The sequence below is a fragment of the Pristis pectinata genome, chromosome 4, assembly GCF_009764475.1.
Source record: "Pristis pectinata isolate sPriPec2 chromosome 4, sPriPec2.1.pri, whole genome shotgun sequence".
Lineage (NCBI taxonomy): Eukaryota > Metazoa > Chordata > Chondrichthyes > Rhinopristiformes > Pristidae > Pristis > Pristis pectinata.
In genome coordinates this window covers 101,313,888-101,331,230 of record NC_067408.1, presented here as the reverse complement: position 1 = coordinate 101,331,230, position 17,343 = coordinate 101,313,888, and the positions used below count along the sequence as shown (strand labels likewise).

General features: G+C 39.8%; 1 protein-coding gene across 1 annotated transcript in view; it reads left to right on the top strand.

The window, feature by feature from the left end:
* Positions 1 to 3,862: 3,862 nt before the first annotated feature.
* hunk (hormonally up-regulated Neu-associated kinase) overlaps positions 3,863 to 17,343 on the top strand; it is a 52,668-nt gene continuing 39,187 nt past the window's right edge. The window contains 4 exon segments of the mRNA XM_052015113.1: positions 3,863 to 4,781; positions 9,169 to 9,461; positions 10,788 to 10,796; positions 15,670 to 15,722. Of these exon segments, the coding sequence (XP_051871073.1) occupies positions 4,557 to 4,781; positions 9,169 to 9,461; positions 10,788 to 10,796; positions 15,670 to 15,722 (580 nt within the window). The 5' untranslated portion in view covers positions 3,863 to 4,556.

Sequence of the window (17,343 nt, the reverse complement as noted above, 5' to 3'; positions counted from 1 at the left end):
TGTCTGTGTGGAATTTCTCCCTGTGACTGTGTGGATTTCCTCTGGGTACTCCAGTTTCCTCCCATATTCCAAACAAGTGCAGGTTGGTAGGTTAATTGAACACTCGGAATTTACCCTCACCACCACCACCCCATGTGTATAGGTAAGTAGTAGTATCTGGAGGAGGTTGCTGGGAACAGGGGGAGAATAATAATAAAAGGATTAGTGTAAAAGGGTGATTGATGTCTGGTGCAGTCCTGATGGGCTGAAGGGCCTGTTTCCACATTGTACCTATGAGATGTGGCCTGACCTGCTGAGTATTTCCAGCATTTTCTGATTTATTACTTGAGATTTATCAGGATGTTGCCTGGGATGGAGTGTTTCAGTTGTGAGGAGAGACTGGTCGACTGAGCTTCTTTTCCTTGGAGCGGAGGAGGCTGAGGAAAGACCCGATAGAGGTGTATACAGTAATGAAAGGCAGAGGTGGAATGGGTGGTGAGAAGCTTTTCCTCATAATGGAGATGCCTTAAACCAGAGGGCATAGGTTTATGTGAGGAGTAGAAGGGCCATAGGATATCTGAGAAAAGAAATTTCACACATTGGGTGGTTGCAGTCTGGAACACGCTGCCTAGAAGATGGTGGAGACTGGTACTCTAACAATACTTAAGAAGTATCTGGATGAGCACTTTTGTCTCCAAGGCATAGAAAACTACACACACCAAGTACTGGTACCTGGGATTAGTACAGATGGGTACTTGATGGTCAGCATGGATGTAATAGGCCAATGGACCTGTTTCTGGGCTGTATGACAGTGATAAGACTATTGAACCATTCCCTTATACAATGAGATGGACTCTTGACCTCACAATCTACCTTGTTTGACCTTGCACCTTATTGTCCACCTGCAATGTACTTCCCTGTAGCTGTGACACTTTACTCTGTATTCTGTTATTGTTTTTACCCTGTACTACCTCAATGCACTCTGTACTACCTCAATGCACTGTGTAATGAATTGATCTGTACGAATGGTATGCAAGACAATTTTTTCCACTGTACCTCAGTACAAGAGACAATAATAAACCAATACCAATACCAAACTGCAGCATAGTATTAAGCAATTAGCAAATTATTAATCTCAGCCAAGCAACCGTTGGGCACAGCCATGTATTCAAGGGGAAGCAATCTATTTACCATTCCAACTAAAGGAGAGATGATTGAATATGTAAGCTACTATTGATGTGAAGGATGCAATAAATAAAGTTTGCAGTGATGATAATTAGTTGATTTTGAATTGTATTTTTTTAATATTAATTACAGTGCTGCACACAAAAACCAGAAAGTAGGAACTATTTTAAAACAAAATATCAACAAACATTGTTGCATGGCTTTCTGTCAAAAGATCCACTAATTTCTTATGACTGCAAAAACCCCACAGATTTAATGTGTTTAAGCACTCTGCCACAGGGAGAACACATTTCACAGGCCATAGAACAGTAGCATCAGTGTAAACCAGCACACCCAATAATCATCATGTGTGTTGTGAAACAATTTATTTTTAAGACATTCAGAATGAAACCCATCCTGTTTGTATTCATGTTATTTTATCATCAAGCTATAGACAATGGTAATACTTATAATACAGAACAAGATATTGGCATAAGGACAGCAGAACAAGGTCCAGATTGCTTAAGACTTTTTGCGTATCAGAACCTTGCAGGACAGAACTGTCTAGAAAACAAATTGGGTAATATTCTTGCTGCCACCTGAGTGTATGAATTTTAACTATAGAAACCAAACAATAAGTATTTACTTTCATTTGGAAACCAGTAATAAACATAATGAGTTGTTTAATGCATTCTATATCACCAAAGAAAAGCTACAGTTTTCTTTGTGTGGGGTCTGATGAAGAAGCCATTTGAATCATGGATTGGGAATTACATTCTTTTCCTATAGAAACATCTAGTCTCTAAGCTTCCTGGAATGTAGAAGTCTAGAGATGGGTGGTAGATCTACAATTTTTAATGCAGACAGCAAATGAATGGAGTTCACAAAAGGAGTTGACTGACTGAAAACTACAGAAAATTACACCAGCTGCTGCCCCGTCTCCCACAAGATACATCAGTGGATCTCAGGCCTCAGGCACAAAAGCTGTATGTATCCTCAGTGTAGACATGCGGTTTACGTTTGGTGCCACTGATGGGGGAAGGTTTTAATTGTTTTTTTTTATAAATAAACCATTACTTTGCAACCCATATTTAAAACATTTTATATAAAAATTAATTATTTTCAGAATTTTAGCAAGAGACATTTCAAAATGATACAATTAAAAATTAGCTGCTTTGCTGCACACAGCAAGATCTTGCAAATATCAATAACTGAACTGTTTTTAGTGGTCTTTGTTGAGAAGGGAAAGATGGCTGGATACCAGATTTGGTTTTCTTGTTTTTCCTCCAATTATACCTTTAACCATTCACCTGAACAGACCAAAAACGTCTTCAACAATACAGCAGCCCCTTCAATGTTTCCAGATATTGCTCCCGTTTTAAAGGAATGCCATTTCTGCATACCCCACCCTTTCCCGTCTGTATTAACATTTGATGGTTTCAAGCCATTTCACAGAAACAAAATCAAATGTTACATTCTGCATCCTCTCAAATTAACACATTCTGGAATCAACAAACCACCAACAAAGGCTTGCAAAAAAATTGCGATAAACAAGAGGGAAACATAAGCTAGGATGGTCTGATGTTTTATCGAAAGAGCTAACAGTACTGAAACTGCTTCGATTGGTACTTGCTTAATTGTCCCTTGATTTGGAAACTTTATATGACATGAAACAGACACATGAAGCTCTGTTTATAGCAAAACTATATGTGTATTATTTATCCTCAAAAATCTATAATTGAATGAATACGTCTCGTAACATTGCTGTACATTGTTAGACAACGTGAAAGAGAATTAGATGGCACCACAGACGTTGGGCACTAGCCAATTAAGAGCTCTGCTGCCTCGGGACAAATATTCAATTGAAACGGTGTGCAGAAAACTATTAGCGTGTTGCTTTGCATCAGGGGCTCCCTGATGAGCAGAGCAAGAGACAAAACAACAGGGCGGCAAGCATGAAAGGAAACGAATTAAAAATGTGATAAAGTGAATTAGAGGGGAAGCGAGTTTTTAAAATGGGAGAGCGTAATAGAACAAAATTCAAGGAGAAACCGGAAACAAAAATAAAAGCCAACAGAGGGGGAGGCAAACGAGGAAAGGGGCCGTGGTGTGTGGGTCAGGGCGAGCGTGCATTAAATCACAGAAAATGGTGATGATTCAGAAACGTCAGGCTAGAAGGGAAACATAGAGACGGGAGCGAGGGTCACAAACAAAGAGCAGCACACTCTGGAGAAACAGGAGTTAGGGTAAAGGACACAAAGAGCAGGACACTCTGGAGTTAGGGTAAAGGATCAGAATGCAGATCCTGACACGCATAATGATAGAAAGGGTGACATGCATTCAAACAGAATGACTTTCCCTCTCCCTCGCGATGTAGAGATACGGCGGCAAAATTGAATAACTGGGGGAAAAAGTTTCCGCGCCGTTTTGGAAAAGATAATTCACCATCAGTAAAAGCTACACAAAGTGCTTGAAAGGTGTATTATTTGGATTACTTTTCTTTTACTTCAGCGAGGTGGGGATCGGAAAGAAATGTTTAACTGGATTTCAAAGGTAGTTGATTAAAGACCGTGCTGTCGGGAAAGGTACAATTAATAAAAAGGTGGTTCACAGAAGGAGAGAACAAAGCGTCATCAAATTTGAAAAGGAGACAGAGAGAAGGTTTAAAAAAAACACAAGTCGCGTACGAGAGGAAGAGGTTGGGATCGCTCCCGCCTTCTGGAAATCCGAGAAGTTCAGAAGATGAAATCAGCGGTGCCCTTCCTGCAGCTCAGAGGGTGCATGTGTCTGCGTGTGTCTCAGAGACCGCTCCAGTGACTGAAACTGACCAGAAATCTACACCATGTTCCGCCGAGCAGCGTCGCATCTGTCGCCTGTGGATCAGATGGGATTAATGGGATCAAACTGAAAACACGAATGTCTCTCTTCCAGTAAGAGAGTTGCTGCTATCTACGGCAAACCGTGTCTGCGGGTTTTGGGAAGAGAAATATGCCGACATTGCAGTTGTCTGAAAGTTGTCGGATTACTTTGCTGCTTCTGAACCCCCTCTCGTTCGCCCCTCTCACAGGAAGTACAGTGGAGCTGTCGGAATGACGGTCTCTACAGTTGACACAAGCTGTTAGCCGCCTCACTTGTAAACATTACTAGAGCCGGGAAGAAAAACGCAACTTGTTTGACTAACATTCTTTGTGTCAATTCCACTTTGGGTGCAAGTAACTGGACACCTGCACAGGGCGAGTTCTTCCAATTCTACCTGGTGCCTGAGTTGTTTGGTCTGATGTTGACCTACTGATAGTTGGAAATCAGAGCGGTTTACTTATTTTGTCTACCAGCGCTGCCTGCGTTTTTAATCGCTCCGGATCGCCAGCACTTTCCTTCAGGAGCAGCGAAATAAGCCACTTGCCAGGCCAAGGATGCCGGCAGCAGCCGGGGACAGTCCGGACGACCAGTCACCGGGAGATCTCCGCATTTCCGCCTCGGAAATTAACCTTCCATTTTCGGTTGCCCATGTTTCTCGAGAATCAATCCGCAATTTCCACCACACCAAGCGGGTCGGAAGTTATCTGATTGGGAGGAAGTTAGGAGAAGGGTCTTTCGCCAAAGTAAGAGAAGGATTGCACGTTCTGACTGGTGAAAAGGTAATCTGATTTTACGGCTCTGATTTGAGTTTTTTTTCAGTGGACCCTTGATTGGTATTTGGCTGAAACACCAAAAGCTTTAAAAAATGGATGAATTGCTTCAAAGGTCTAAGGAAGAGCCAAACACCAATGCTTAGAGTGTGTACTGTCCTGATAATGAGAGTAGGTTACAGAACCAACACACCACCCCACACCCTACCATACCCGATCCCACCCCACGCCACCATATTCACAAAAGTGCAGGAGGTACAGAACAGGTCCTCCAGCATTTGAAGCAAGGCAGGGTAACATTGGAGATGAACATTGGTCAGAGGCGTGCTAACTTGTCCTGAATGCCCATTGGAAGAGGAGTATTCACGCAGGATGGACTCCCATGGGTCAAATGTGCCTTAACTTGTAGCCAGATGTGTACTGATCCGTGATAAAATCGGAAATAGCAGGAGAAGGTCACAGAGCCTCGAGACTCTGCCTTTCGTTAAACGAAGAACACGCCTGGCACTCTTTCCCACCTGATCTCTGTACATTTTGACCCTCTTATTGACCAAAAATCTATTGACCTCAGATTAAATAAGGACGGACCATCAGTGGCCTGCTAGGGTGGAGAATCCCAAAGATTCACTGCCCTTTGAGTATAGAAACGTATCCCTATATCTCTATGCTGAGGCTGTGACCCCCAGTTCTAGACCCTCCCGTTCAAGGAAGCAGGGAATCTGCACCTATCTTGTTGATCATCATAGGCCACTCCTGCTCAACCATCCCCCAAAGGTCAACCCTCCGTCTTAAGAGTGAATGTGGAAGTTGTTTCCTCTCTCCTTGGCAGCCAATATTAGATGTGGTTGCCTTGCAGAATGTACCTTTCTCAGGCTGGTGTGCAGCAAAACATCTGGAGCTGCACTGTATTAAGTGTGGCCCCCATTAGGAACTGTGCAGGTGCCATTTTAGTCCATATTTTGGTGTGTGATCTATTCTACTGCTGCTTCAAATATCTTATTGGCCAACTTCCCAATTTTTCTTTGCTGCGGACCTGAATGGGCATGCCAAGAAAGGGCAACATTCAATTTCTAGGCTGATGTGTTGCTTAGCCAAAGGCCTGTGTAGTCAGTAAGCACAGAGATAGTAGGTGAATGAGACTGTGTAAACTAGCTGCAAGAGTTTGGATAATTCAAGTTTATGGAGGAAACACTGACCAGAATTGTGTTGGAATAGTCAGGTATAGGAATTTTAAAACAGACGTGAAAATGAAAGGTTTCACAGGAGATTAGCTTGGGCATGGACAAGTCAGGCAATCTTATAGAGATGGAAGCAGTTCTTTGTGAAGGCATGATACATGAAAGCTAATGTCTGGGTCAAACTTATTACCAATATTTCAGACTGTCCAGTTCAATTTCAGAGACTGGCGAGAGGGAAGCTTGGAGTTATTGGTTGGGGAACAGAGTTTATAACAAGGGCCAAAGGAAGTTCTCAGTACTTTGGTGCTGTCAGCATCCATGTGAAAATGGCTCTTGTCTTTTGAATGACATCACTGAGAAAAAGGAATGAGCCAAGGATAAGTCCATGGTAATATTGCAGCCACAGGAAGGGAAGAGATAAAAAAAATTAGTGAACTGAAGATGCTGGAAATCTGAAATAAAATCAGAAAATAGTGCAAACAGCAGCATCTGTGGAAAGAGGAACTCAGTTAACATTTCAGGTCAAAGATCCTTTGTCAGAATTGGGAAAGAGAAAAAACCTGGGAAAGTGGTCGCTGGTGATCTTTGGTTATGACTGGCTAAACGAGAATGGAACAACAATTCAGCCATTCTTAGCTGGGATATGGTGGAGAAGAGTGGAGGAAGGTGATATGCTCAAATATCTCAGAGGCTGGAGATAGGAATAGAAAGTCAAGGAGTGCTGGATTGCTCACACAGGGTTTTATTAGTGATCTTGATCAATAGTGCACCTTTAAGCATGAACATGTTGTATCCCTAATTATGTGCACTGTTTATGTTCATACAGTAATTCTAATTGCTCAGGTGAGTCAAGATGTGCCAGTTTCTCCACAATGTAACAATGTCACAATCTGGAACATTCAGTTTGTAGTGTTTTTAGTGAAGACTCAAAGATTAAGTGTTCTGCCTTACTGGTCATTTTGGATATATCTAAAAAGGAGGTACTATAACAGTAGTGGAAACTAGATTGCAAGAATTCAAGTACAGAGTTCCAAGGAAGATGGCCAGAATTTGGAAGATTTTGCCTTTTGATGGTGTCTCTTGGTTTGGGGAATATGTAGTTCTATATATTTTTAGTTCAAGTCTAGACTGTCATAAGTTGCAATAATGGCATTCAGTTCTAAATATACACTCTGTGCAAGGACCAAACGTTTCTTCAACCAAATTAACACCTTCACCTCAACTAGCTTTGATTTAATTCCCCTGGTGAGCTTCTCCTTTCTTCTCAGTTAATTTGTTTGTGGAGGGGAAGAAGCAAATTAACTACAAGAAGGCCCCTGCAACATATGAGCATGTTTTCTAAAGTCTTGGTTAGGCCGTGCTTGGAGTAATGTGTGCAGTACTGGTTGCCCCATTACAGGAAGGATGTGGAAGCTTTGAAAAGGGTGTAGAAGGTGTTCCCTGGGATGCTCCCTGGATTAGAGAGTACTAGCTGTAAGAAGAGATAGGACAAACTTGGGTTGTTTTCTCTGGAGCATTGGAGGCTGAGGGGAGACCTGATAGAAATTTACAAAATTATGAGAGGCTTGGATAGGATAGATAGTAGAGTCTTTTTCCTAGGGTGGAAATGTCAAATATAGAGGGCATAGCTTTAAGGTGAGAGGGGGAAATTTTAAAGGAGATGAGCAGAGTAAGTCTTTAGAAAAACTTATCCTGCTCGTTGAAAGATGAGACCCTTCTTTGAAAATGGTAGGTGTCTGGAACATGCTGCCAGTGATAATGGCAGAAGCAGACACAATAGTGATGTTTATATTGGCATTTATACAGGCACATGAATATTCAGGGATGGAGAGGAGAGATGTGGATCATGTGCAGGCAGATAGGTTTAGTTTAATTTGGTATCATGGTCAGCACAGACCGTGGGCAGAAGGTCCTGTTCCTCTGCTCTATTGTCTTATGTTCTACGTCCTTGGTTCAAAAGCCTCATTCTCCCTAATGTAAGATCACAACACTGAAAAAAGTTATCCCAGAAAATCTGACATTGAACAATTTTCCATGAAAATTACTGCAGATGCAATGATGTAAAAAATATGTTAGATTCTTAACATCTACTGAAAAAATCTTAAGATGATATAATATATTTATTTATTAGTCACATATACATTGAAACACACAGTGAAATGCATCTTTTTTTGTGTTACTGAGAATGTGCTGGGGGCAGCCCGCAAGTGTTGCCACACTTCCGGCGCCAACATAGCATGCCCACAGCTCCTAACCTGTATGTCTTTGCCTTAATTTTTAATTAGTTATTTCCATGCTGGCAAGATTTGAGTAAACCTTCACCTCACCACCTCTACTACGATAACATCCTTCCTGTAGTGTGGTGATCAGAACTGTACGCAGTCTAGGTGTTGCCTAACTACTTTTTAGAGGGTTCTAAATGACCTCCTTGCTCTAGCATTCTATGCTTCAGTCAGTAAAAGCAAGTGCCTCATCTAAAAACAGAAAACCTTTAATGTTTCAAGTCTGGGACCCATCATCAGAACTGGAAAAGAGAGAAGCAAGTTAGTTTCAGCCTTCTCTGCTCCAAGGAAAATAAACCCAGCCTATCCGGTCTCTCATAACTGAAACACTCCATCCTAAGCAACATCCTGGTGAATCTCCTCTGCACCCTTTCCAGCAATCACGTACTTTCTATAGTGCGGGGACCAGAAATGCATACAATATCGTCAACAATTCCTTTCCCTCCACAGTTGCTGCTCACCCTGCTGAGTTCCTCCAGCATCTGCAGTCTCTTGTGTATGCATGTTTTGAGAAATGATGCATTTAATTGCCGGTATTATTTAATGTCAGGCCTGATTTAATTTTAAAAGTTTACTGTAAAACAACAATGTTATGACATTGTACAGTGCACATTCTTGTGTGATGCTCCTTAATTTGTTACAAAATAGTTATCATCAGTCATAGAACTATAATCACCAATACCTCATTTACTACTCACAATGTATAATTTGAAATGGACTCTCTAGACACTGTAAGTTAACTGCTGGGTGTATTTCTCAATTGTAGTTGGCAAAGTATGAATATTTCAGACCTCATAAAAATCCAAGTGGCTACATGGCACCTGTTCATTTTAAGTCATTCTCTTTCTGAAAGGAGTTAGCTCATCAATTAGCTGCATAGACAGGCTGGAGTGAATTCCATGCTGAGCATTAATCAGAACTTCTGTAATCTGTTAGGTGGCTGTGAAGGTTATTGATAAGAAGAAAGCCAAGAAAGACTCCTATGTAACAAAGAACCTGCGGAGAGAAGGGCAGATTCACCAGATGATCAGGCATCCGAATATTACACAGCTTCTAGACATACTCGAAACAGAGAACAGCTACTACTTGGTAATGGAGCTATGCACAGGAGGCAACTTAATGCACAAAATGTATGATAGGAAGATATTAGAAGAAGCGGAGGCACGCCGATATATCAGGCAACTCACTCTAGCAGTGGAGCATCTGCACCGAGCAGGAGTGGTCCATAGGTAGGTGTGTGTGTGTGTGTGTGTGTGTGTGTGTGCGTGCGTGCGTGCGTGCGTGCGTGCGTGCGTGCGTGCGTGCGTGCGCATATGCTCAATGTGTGCTTGCTTTACTTCAATGTCTCCACTTTCTTACGTTTGCTTTCAACAATTAGTTTTGACCTTGTAAAATAGCATAGCTGGTATCATAACTGATGATTGAAATCATCTCAATGTCTGTCATGTAAGCACATTTGGCTGATACTGCTGTTCTCAACATCAAAAAGTCATGCTGCCACCTGAAATATATCAGAATAAATACCTTGAAATCCGTAGTGGCCTGATGGAAAGGCTTGAAGTCACTGTTCTGACATCTGTTACAGTTGTTCAGAAAAACTGGAACATAAATGAAAATGTGATAAAGGAATTTTTGAATACATAGCATGATAAATAAATTTATTCATTGACTGATCATTTTTGGAAAAACCTGCCAAAAGCATTTAAGTTAATTAAAGCACATGTTAGAAGTCTGAGCTGATGTGATGGGAAAGTTAACTCATGAATGGGGTGAGTTTTACTGAAATAAATGGCATATTTTCCAATATGTATTCTTAAATTATTTGATGATTAGCTATGCCTTATGACATGAAAATAAGTTGGCAAAAGCTGAAACATGCCTTATTACTTTGTGTAGATTTGAACACATTTGCTTTTTAAATGAACAATTTATTTTCTCATTCGTGGTTTGAAGCAGATGGCATTTCCAAATTTTTCATGTTTCTAATATGATGTATTCTCATGAGCATTTGAGCTGCTAGCACTCACCACTGACGTCCATACCAATCACAGACTTAATCTCTTACCTCTAGCAGTGTTGAACTGCTCCAAGTATTCCAAAGTGATTCCAGCCTTACACAGTATAATTCTACTGTGTGACAGTGGGGTGGGAGCTAGGATGGAGGGGCTTCTGCAGGGATAGTGGGGATGGTGCAGAAAAGTCCCTGACACTTAGGAACATTCAAAGGCTATTACATAGACTAAATAATCAAAAAAGTATTAATTTAAAACTATTGAAAATAAGCATATCATGAGCACTTAAAATACTTTCAAACATTTATGAACATTTAAGCAAATTCAATTAATTAAAAAATATGTAATGTGCTTACACTTATCCTTGCACCTTGCAGACATTCCACTCCATTAAAATCAGATTGCCCAGTATGATGGCTGGGAAACTACAACAAGTTGAGGAGTCCAAATTTGAAGTGCAGTTGGGGAATTGCTGGTGATGCTCAAGTTTGGGATCTCTGCATTCATTCAGGTGCTAGGAACTCCCACTGAGAAATACTACAGGGACCTGCAGTCATTTCCCAGCAGGTTCAAGTCCAATGTGTATACCATTCCCAGGCCATATGGTGAAATTATCTGATAATTTTTAAAATGTATTAATTGCCTGTTATGTGTTTCAAGAAGAATTTTCCACAAAGTCATGCATTAATGCTATAAAGGTATGAAATTCATTTCTCTGCAGCATTTTATGGCAATTATTTTCAAAATTTGCTTGGAGACTAGATTACATTTATATTGCTTTCAAATTATAGAACTGAAAATAGTATTTTGCTACATCTAATTGATTTTACAAACTAATTCACCTTGTGCAAAAATAAGTCTATCAATAGCCATTTCAACATTCCTAATGTGATATGTTAATGTAGGTAATTAATGCATCATATTAGGAAGTAATGATTTGGTAGAGATTTGAGTGAGTGTGTTCAGAAGCTTCTGAATACACTCACTCAAATCTTTGTCAAACACTCTCTCAAATTTTACCACAGTTATATCACTTTAGTGCCTCCTTTGGCAGCTCATTGTATAGGCTCATAACTCACAGTTTAAAAAAGTTGGATTGGAAATTGAAATGCACATAAAAACATACATTATTTTGCACAAATTCAAAAGGTAGGAAGGTGAAGCAGCTAAATTCCAGATTTAATAAGATTTCTGTGATGTGGCCTGCCACTAGGATCATTGCTGGGGCTTCAACTATTTACTGAATAGATTCATGATTGAGATAAAGGGACGGAGTGTATTGTAGCCACATTTGCTGATGACACATGGATAGTAAAGGAAACTGTGAGGGGAAAATGCAAAAAATCTACTAAGAAATATAGATAGGTTGACTGAGTAGACAAGTATTTGGCGGATGGACAACAATGAGGGCAAATATTAGGTTATCCACTTGGCAGTAAGAATAGAAAAGTGGGATTATCTTTAAATGGATAAAGACTCCAGAATGCTGCCTTACAAAGGGATCTGGGTGTACTTGTACATGAAATAGAGAATGTTAACATGCAAATACAGCAAGTAATTAGGAAGGCAAATGGGATGTTGCCCTTTATTCACAGAGGAATTAAGTACAAAAGTGCATTCATATGTATGTTCAAACATAAGTCTTGCAACTTTACAGGGATTCATGAGACCACACCTGGAGTGCTGAATAGTTATGGTCCCTTTATTTAAGGAAGGATTTTTGCATTGGACGAAGTTTAGAGAAGGTTCACCAGCCTTGATTCCTGCGATGAAAGTTTGTTTTATAAGGAACAATTGAACAGGTTGGGCCTATTTACATTGGAGTCTGGAAGACTGACTGTTGATCTTATTGAAACGTATAACATTCTGACAGGATAGGCGCTACGAGGATATTTCCCTCACAGGGGGATATAGAAACAGGAGACACATTTTCAGAAAAAGTTGTCTCCAATTTAAGACAAAAATGAGAAGAAATTTCTTCTTTTGGAGGATCATGAATCTTTGGAGTTCTCTGTGCCAAAGAGCAGTGGAGACTGAGTTATTCAATCTTTGAAGATTGAGAAAGACAGATTTTTATTCTGCAGACGGTTGTGGGGAACAGACAAGAAAGGGGAAATGGCCATGATATCGAGCCAGTCCACTTTCTTGCCTGTTATTGGATCTGACCCATCACCTTAATCTCGCTGCTCATGGTTCCCACCCACCCAAACTGACCTAATCCAGAAACAGAGTGCCAGCTAAACTGACTCACTCTGCCTGCAAGTAGTGACTTGACCTCGAGTAGATCTTGAGGCCTTTCTCCCAAAATGTCTTGATGCCCTTTGACCACTCATTGCTGTCAAAGGCCTTTGAACTGTTTTAAAATGTATTTGATGTTTAAATTGTCGTCATTAATTAAAGATAATCAAAAGCACCTAAGTCCTAGTACTTTATATTAATTAATATAAAGTAAAACAAAGAAAAATATATGAGCCATTTATAAGCATATACATTTTCACTTCAGGTTCACATGGATGGGATGGTGTTTATAATGCCAGTCTTGTATGCCTAGCCTCTCAACTCAGTAATTCTGTGTGGCCACTGATGGACTCTCTGCAAGTCCAGTGGTGGAGCAGGGGGTTAGATGTGTCAGTATCTAACCTTCACCTCGTCTCTGACTTCTGTGTTTCAATGAGCATGCACAGACATCAGAATTGACGAGGAGATATCCAGCCCTTCCTTAAGAAATACTAGCCACAGGAGAGCATGATCTGCTAATAGATAAAACCAAGGAACACCAACTTTAATGTCCAAAACAGTGCATGCTTTGATGCAAGACCAGCTTATTCACTGAAGGGACGAGGACTCCAATTGTTAAAATAAAAGCCCTGGTTGATTGTAGAGAACAAGATAAAAATAATTTTTAAAAAATCATATTCAAAGGAAGAACCTAGTGCAGGTCCTGATGACTGGGTGAGAAAACAGATAGTAAACAGATGGAAGAGCTGTTGTTATGGGGATGTCAAAATCAATTTAAAAAATTACAGTTACATTTGGAAAAAGATTGTGGTTGGACCAATATGGCACCATCAAAAATAAATAAATGTCATATTGTAAACAACTCTAAGACATTGGTTGATCTTTTTGGTGATTGCTTTGTGCCAGTATTTATAGTAGAAGAAGATGGCATTCCAAAAATCATGGGAAAGCTATGTCTGAATCAGGGACAGGGAACCGCCAAAAGTAACATCTAAATAATTGTGGTAATGGACATAATTGTTTTATAGAGTGTCATATCCCAAGGATCAGGATGTGAATAGCAACTAGCTGAGAATGCAATAGTTGCTCCATCTATCATGTTTCAAAGTTCTCTTGATTCAGGAAATGTAACTTGGGAATGAACATTGTGCATGTTATTATGCTAATTAAGAGAGAGGAACCAGGGAATTTTAGACCCATCAGTAACATCTGTTGCAGGAAAATACTGAAATCTATAATTAGGAAAGAGTGGTGGAATGCATGGAAATTTTTTCAGTTGTTCAGCATAAGCATGGATTTGTAAAAGATAAACTTGATGGAATTTTTTGGAGAGGTGGTTAAAGTTATGGACAGCATAATATTTATGTGTTATTTAATTCAAATTACAGAAAACATTTGATAAAGACCCTCATAAAGAACAGATCATTGATGATAAAACTTATAAAATTGATTGCAAATTATTAACCTGGCTAAGAAATTGGTTGAACAGCAGGAAACAGAGAGTGGGGATCGTAGGCAGGTCTCACATGTACAGGGTGCAACTAGTGGGATCCCATGAGGATCTGTGTTAGGGCTGTAATGATTTAGATGATGGATAGGAAGCTACATATCCAAGCTTGTCAATGAACATAAAGTTATGTGTCCATGTAAGCTTTGCAGGTACAGGTGTAGAATTACAGTTGAGTATTAGTATATTGAGCAAATAGCTAATACAATGGCAACATAAGTGAATGTTGACTTCATCCACTTTAAACCTATAAAAGGGTAAAGGGGAGTACTTTCTGCATGTGAAAGGCTGGAAGGAGTAGAGGTCCAAAGGTTCTTGGGGTCCATATACATGGGTCATGAAAATATCAAGGATAGGTACAGAAGACGATTAGGTAGACTAACGGAATGATGCATCTATATCTAGTGGCTAGAATGCAAGGGTTGGAATTATGCTTCAGCAATTAAACCTCAGGTTATATTACACCTGTAATAACATGAACAGTTCTAGGCACCATATCTTATGAAGGATATATTGGTCTTGGAAGGAGGGAAGAAGATATCTAACATAATGATAAAGCCAAGCTGGATGCTGTCTTCAATCAACAATTATATGGATGAATTTTTCAGCACGAATCATTGGAATGCGATCAGGTGGATGACTTTATCCCTCCTTATATTGAGAAATGTTATGCATCCTGTACTATTTTTGGCTAATATGCTGAGGGCACACAAAAAAAAACTTTTTAAAAAAAGTCAGCAATTTGGACTTCGTCTTCCTAAAATGAATGTGCAAAATAATTACACATAGGTATAGAACAAACATCATAATAAGAATTACTTCAGAGGATAAATGGAACTTAGCAGGTTACATTTTTCACAGAGATTGTTAACTGAAAATTTTGCTTTATCCATTGAGAATCCATAGTACTGCACATACTTCTCTACAAAGCTGTACTTGCACACTGAACAAAACAATATCAAACTATTTTTCAAGTATCCAATATGGACTTGAAATGCTCAAATACAATTTATTCTGGGATTGCAATTGCAGCTTTGAATTGCCACAAAATCAGCTATTTGTTGCTTTTGCAAAGCAGACATTTCTGCTTAGTCCTGAAGCTATTTTACTGCCATACCAGAAAGTGTAGTGCACCTGCAATCAAGAATTCTTCTGTGCAATTTTTATTTAATGCAGTTGTAACAGTTTCCCATCCATGCACTCTCTTTTAATTCATTAATATCTTCTCAGTTAAATAGCACACACAGGAATTAGAAACAGGAGTGTTAACCAGTAAAGTAAAAGGAGGAATTGCCCCTTTGCTACAAATATTTTAGGCCTTCACACAGTTTTCTGAGCCATTAGACATGCATCAACAATAAATTATAATGTGTTGCTGTACTTCAGAGCAGTAGAATGAATATATTTATTCCACCAATGCCTAATATGCCATAAACAAGCTTGACTGATCCCCAGAGCACATTTTTATAAGCAGTAAACACCCTACCCAGTTTTCAATGACTTCATTCACATGTTTGTGAGTATGCTAACTTTGAGTTATTGCATATTGCTTAGAATAGCTCAATCACTTTAGGTTCTAGCTTTCTTTCTCTTCGATAGTTCCTTGCCCTCTTTATAAGTGCAGTAACAGAAGATTTTCTGAATGAATTCTTGAGTTTCACTTCTGTTCTTTTTGCAGAGATTTGAAGATTGAAACCTTTTACTTGATGAAGAAAACAATATAAAATTAATAGGTATGCTGATGGGAATGGATTCAGAATTGGGAAGATCTGGATACTTTGCAAATTGTCTCCATTGTTGGCTCATGTTAGGAGAAAATTGCAGGAGAATGCTATATGGTGAAATAAAAATAAGCTGGGAGGAGTTTCAACTATAATTAGGAGGCTGTTCTGAGAGAAGGATGAGGCAGAAGTTGAAATTTTAAAAATAACAATGGACAAGGGGATTTGGGAAGAAGAAATGTACATAATGGAAATGTAAAATAAGAAAAACAAGCCAGTTCAGACACTACTTGAAGCAAACATACGTAAATATTCTGGTAGGGGCCTTTGCCTGACAAAGGTTCACAGACAAAAGATTAACTTTTTATCTTTCTTTATGAGATGATGATCAATCTGATGAGTATTTCAGCATTTCTGTTTCTCTTAATTTAAGTTGTTAGAGGAGCAAACAGTGAACTAGGAAATCTCTTCAGGGAGAATGAGCAGAATCCTGTGAGTAGCAGCAACATGTTTAAAAGGCAGCTAATCAAAAAGTAGTTTTGGAAGCTGCCCTTCAACTGCCATTTATTCTGGAAAGTACTTGAAATGTTAAGGAACTATATAAATGCACATATTGCAATGTTGAGATAGGCGAGGTCTTAAATGAATGCCTCTTTTCTATTTATCGTGTAGAAGGTCCGGGAGTTCAGTCCAGAAGCTAAGATCACATGGGATCCAGGATGAGCTAGCTAATTGGATACAAAATTGATTTGCTGGAGGATAGTAGTGGATGGTTACTTTTCAGATTGGAGGCCTATTGCCAGTAGTCTGCTGCAGGGATTGGTGCAATTTGGATGAGAATGTAGGTGATAATTTTGCAGATGACACCAAAACTTGTGGTGTGGTGGACAGTGAAGAAGGTTGTCTAAGGTTGCAACAGGATCTAGGTCAACTGGGAAAGTGGGCCAAGGAATGGCAGATGGCATTTAACTCGGACAAGTGCAAAGTGATGCAGCTTGGGCAGTTAAATGAGGGCAGGACTTACGCAGTAAATGACAGGGCCCTGGGGAGTGTTGTAGAACATAGAGGTACAAATACATAATTCCCTGAAGGTGGCGACACAGGCAGGCACGGTGCTGAAGAAGGCACATGGCACACTTGCGTTCATCAGATGGGGCAATGAGTACAATAGTTGGGATGTCATATTACAGTTGGGAAGACTGTAACTGGAATATTGTGTGCAGTTCTGGTTGCTATAGGAAGGATGTGATAAGCTAGAGAGGGCGTAGAAAAGATTCACAAGGATGTTGCCTGGATTGGAGAGCTTGAGTTAAAAGGAGAGACTGGATAGGCTGGGATCTTTTTCCCTGGAGCGAAGGAGGCTGAGGGATGACCATACAGAGGTTTATAAAATCATGAGGGCATAGGTAAGGAAGATGGTCAAAGTCTTTTTCCCAGGGTAGGGGAGTCTAAAACTAAAAGGTATAGGTTTAAGGTGAGAGAGGAAATATTTAAAAGAGACATGAGGGGCAAGTTTTCACACAGAGGGTGGTGGGTATATGGAATGAGATGCCTAAGGAAGTGGTAGAAGTGGGTACAATTACAACATTAAAAAGACATTTGGCCAGGTTCATGGATAGGAAAGATTTAAGGG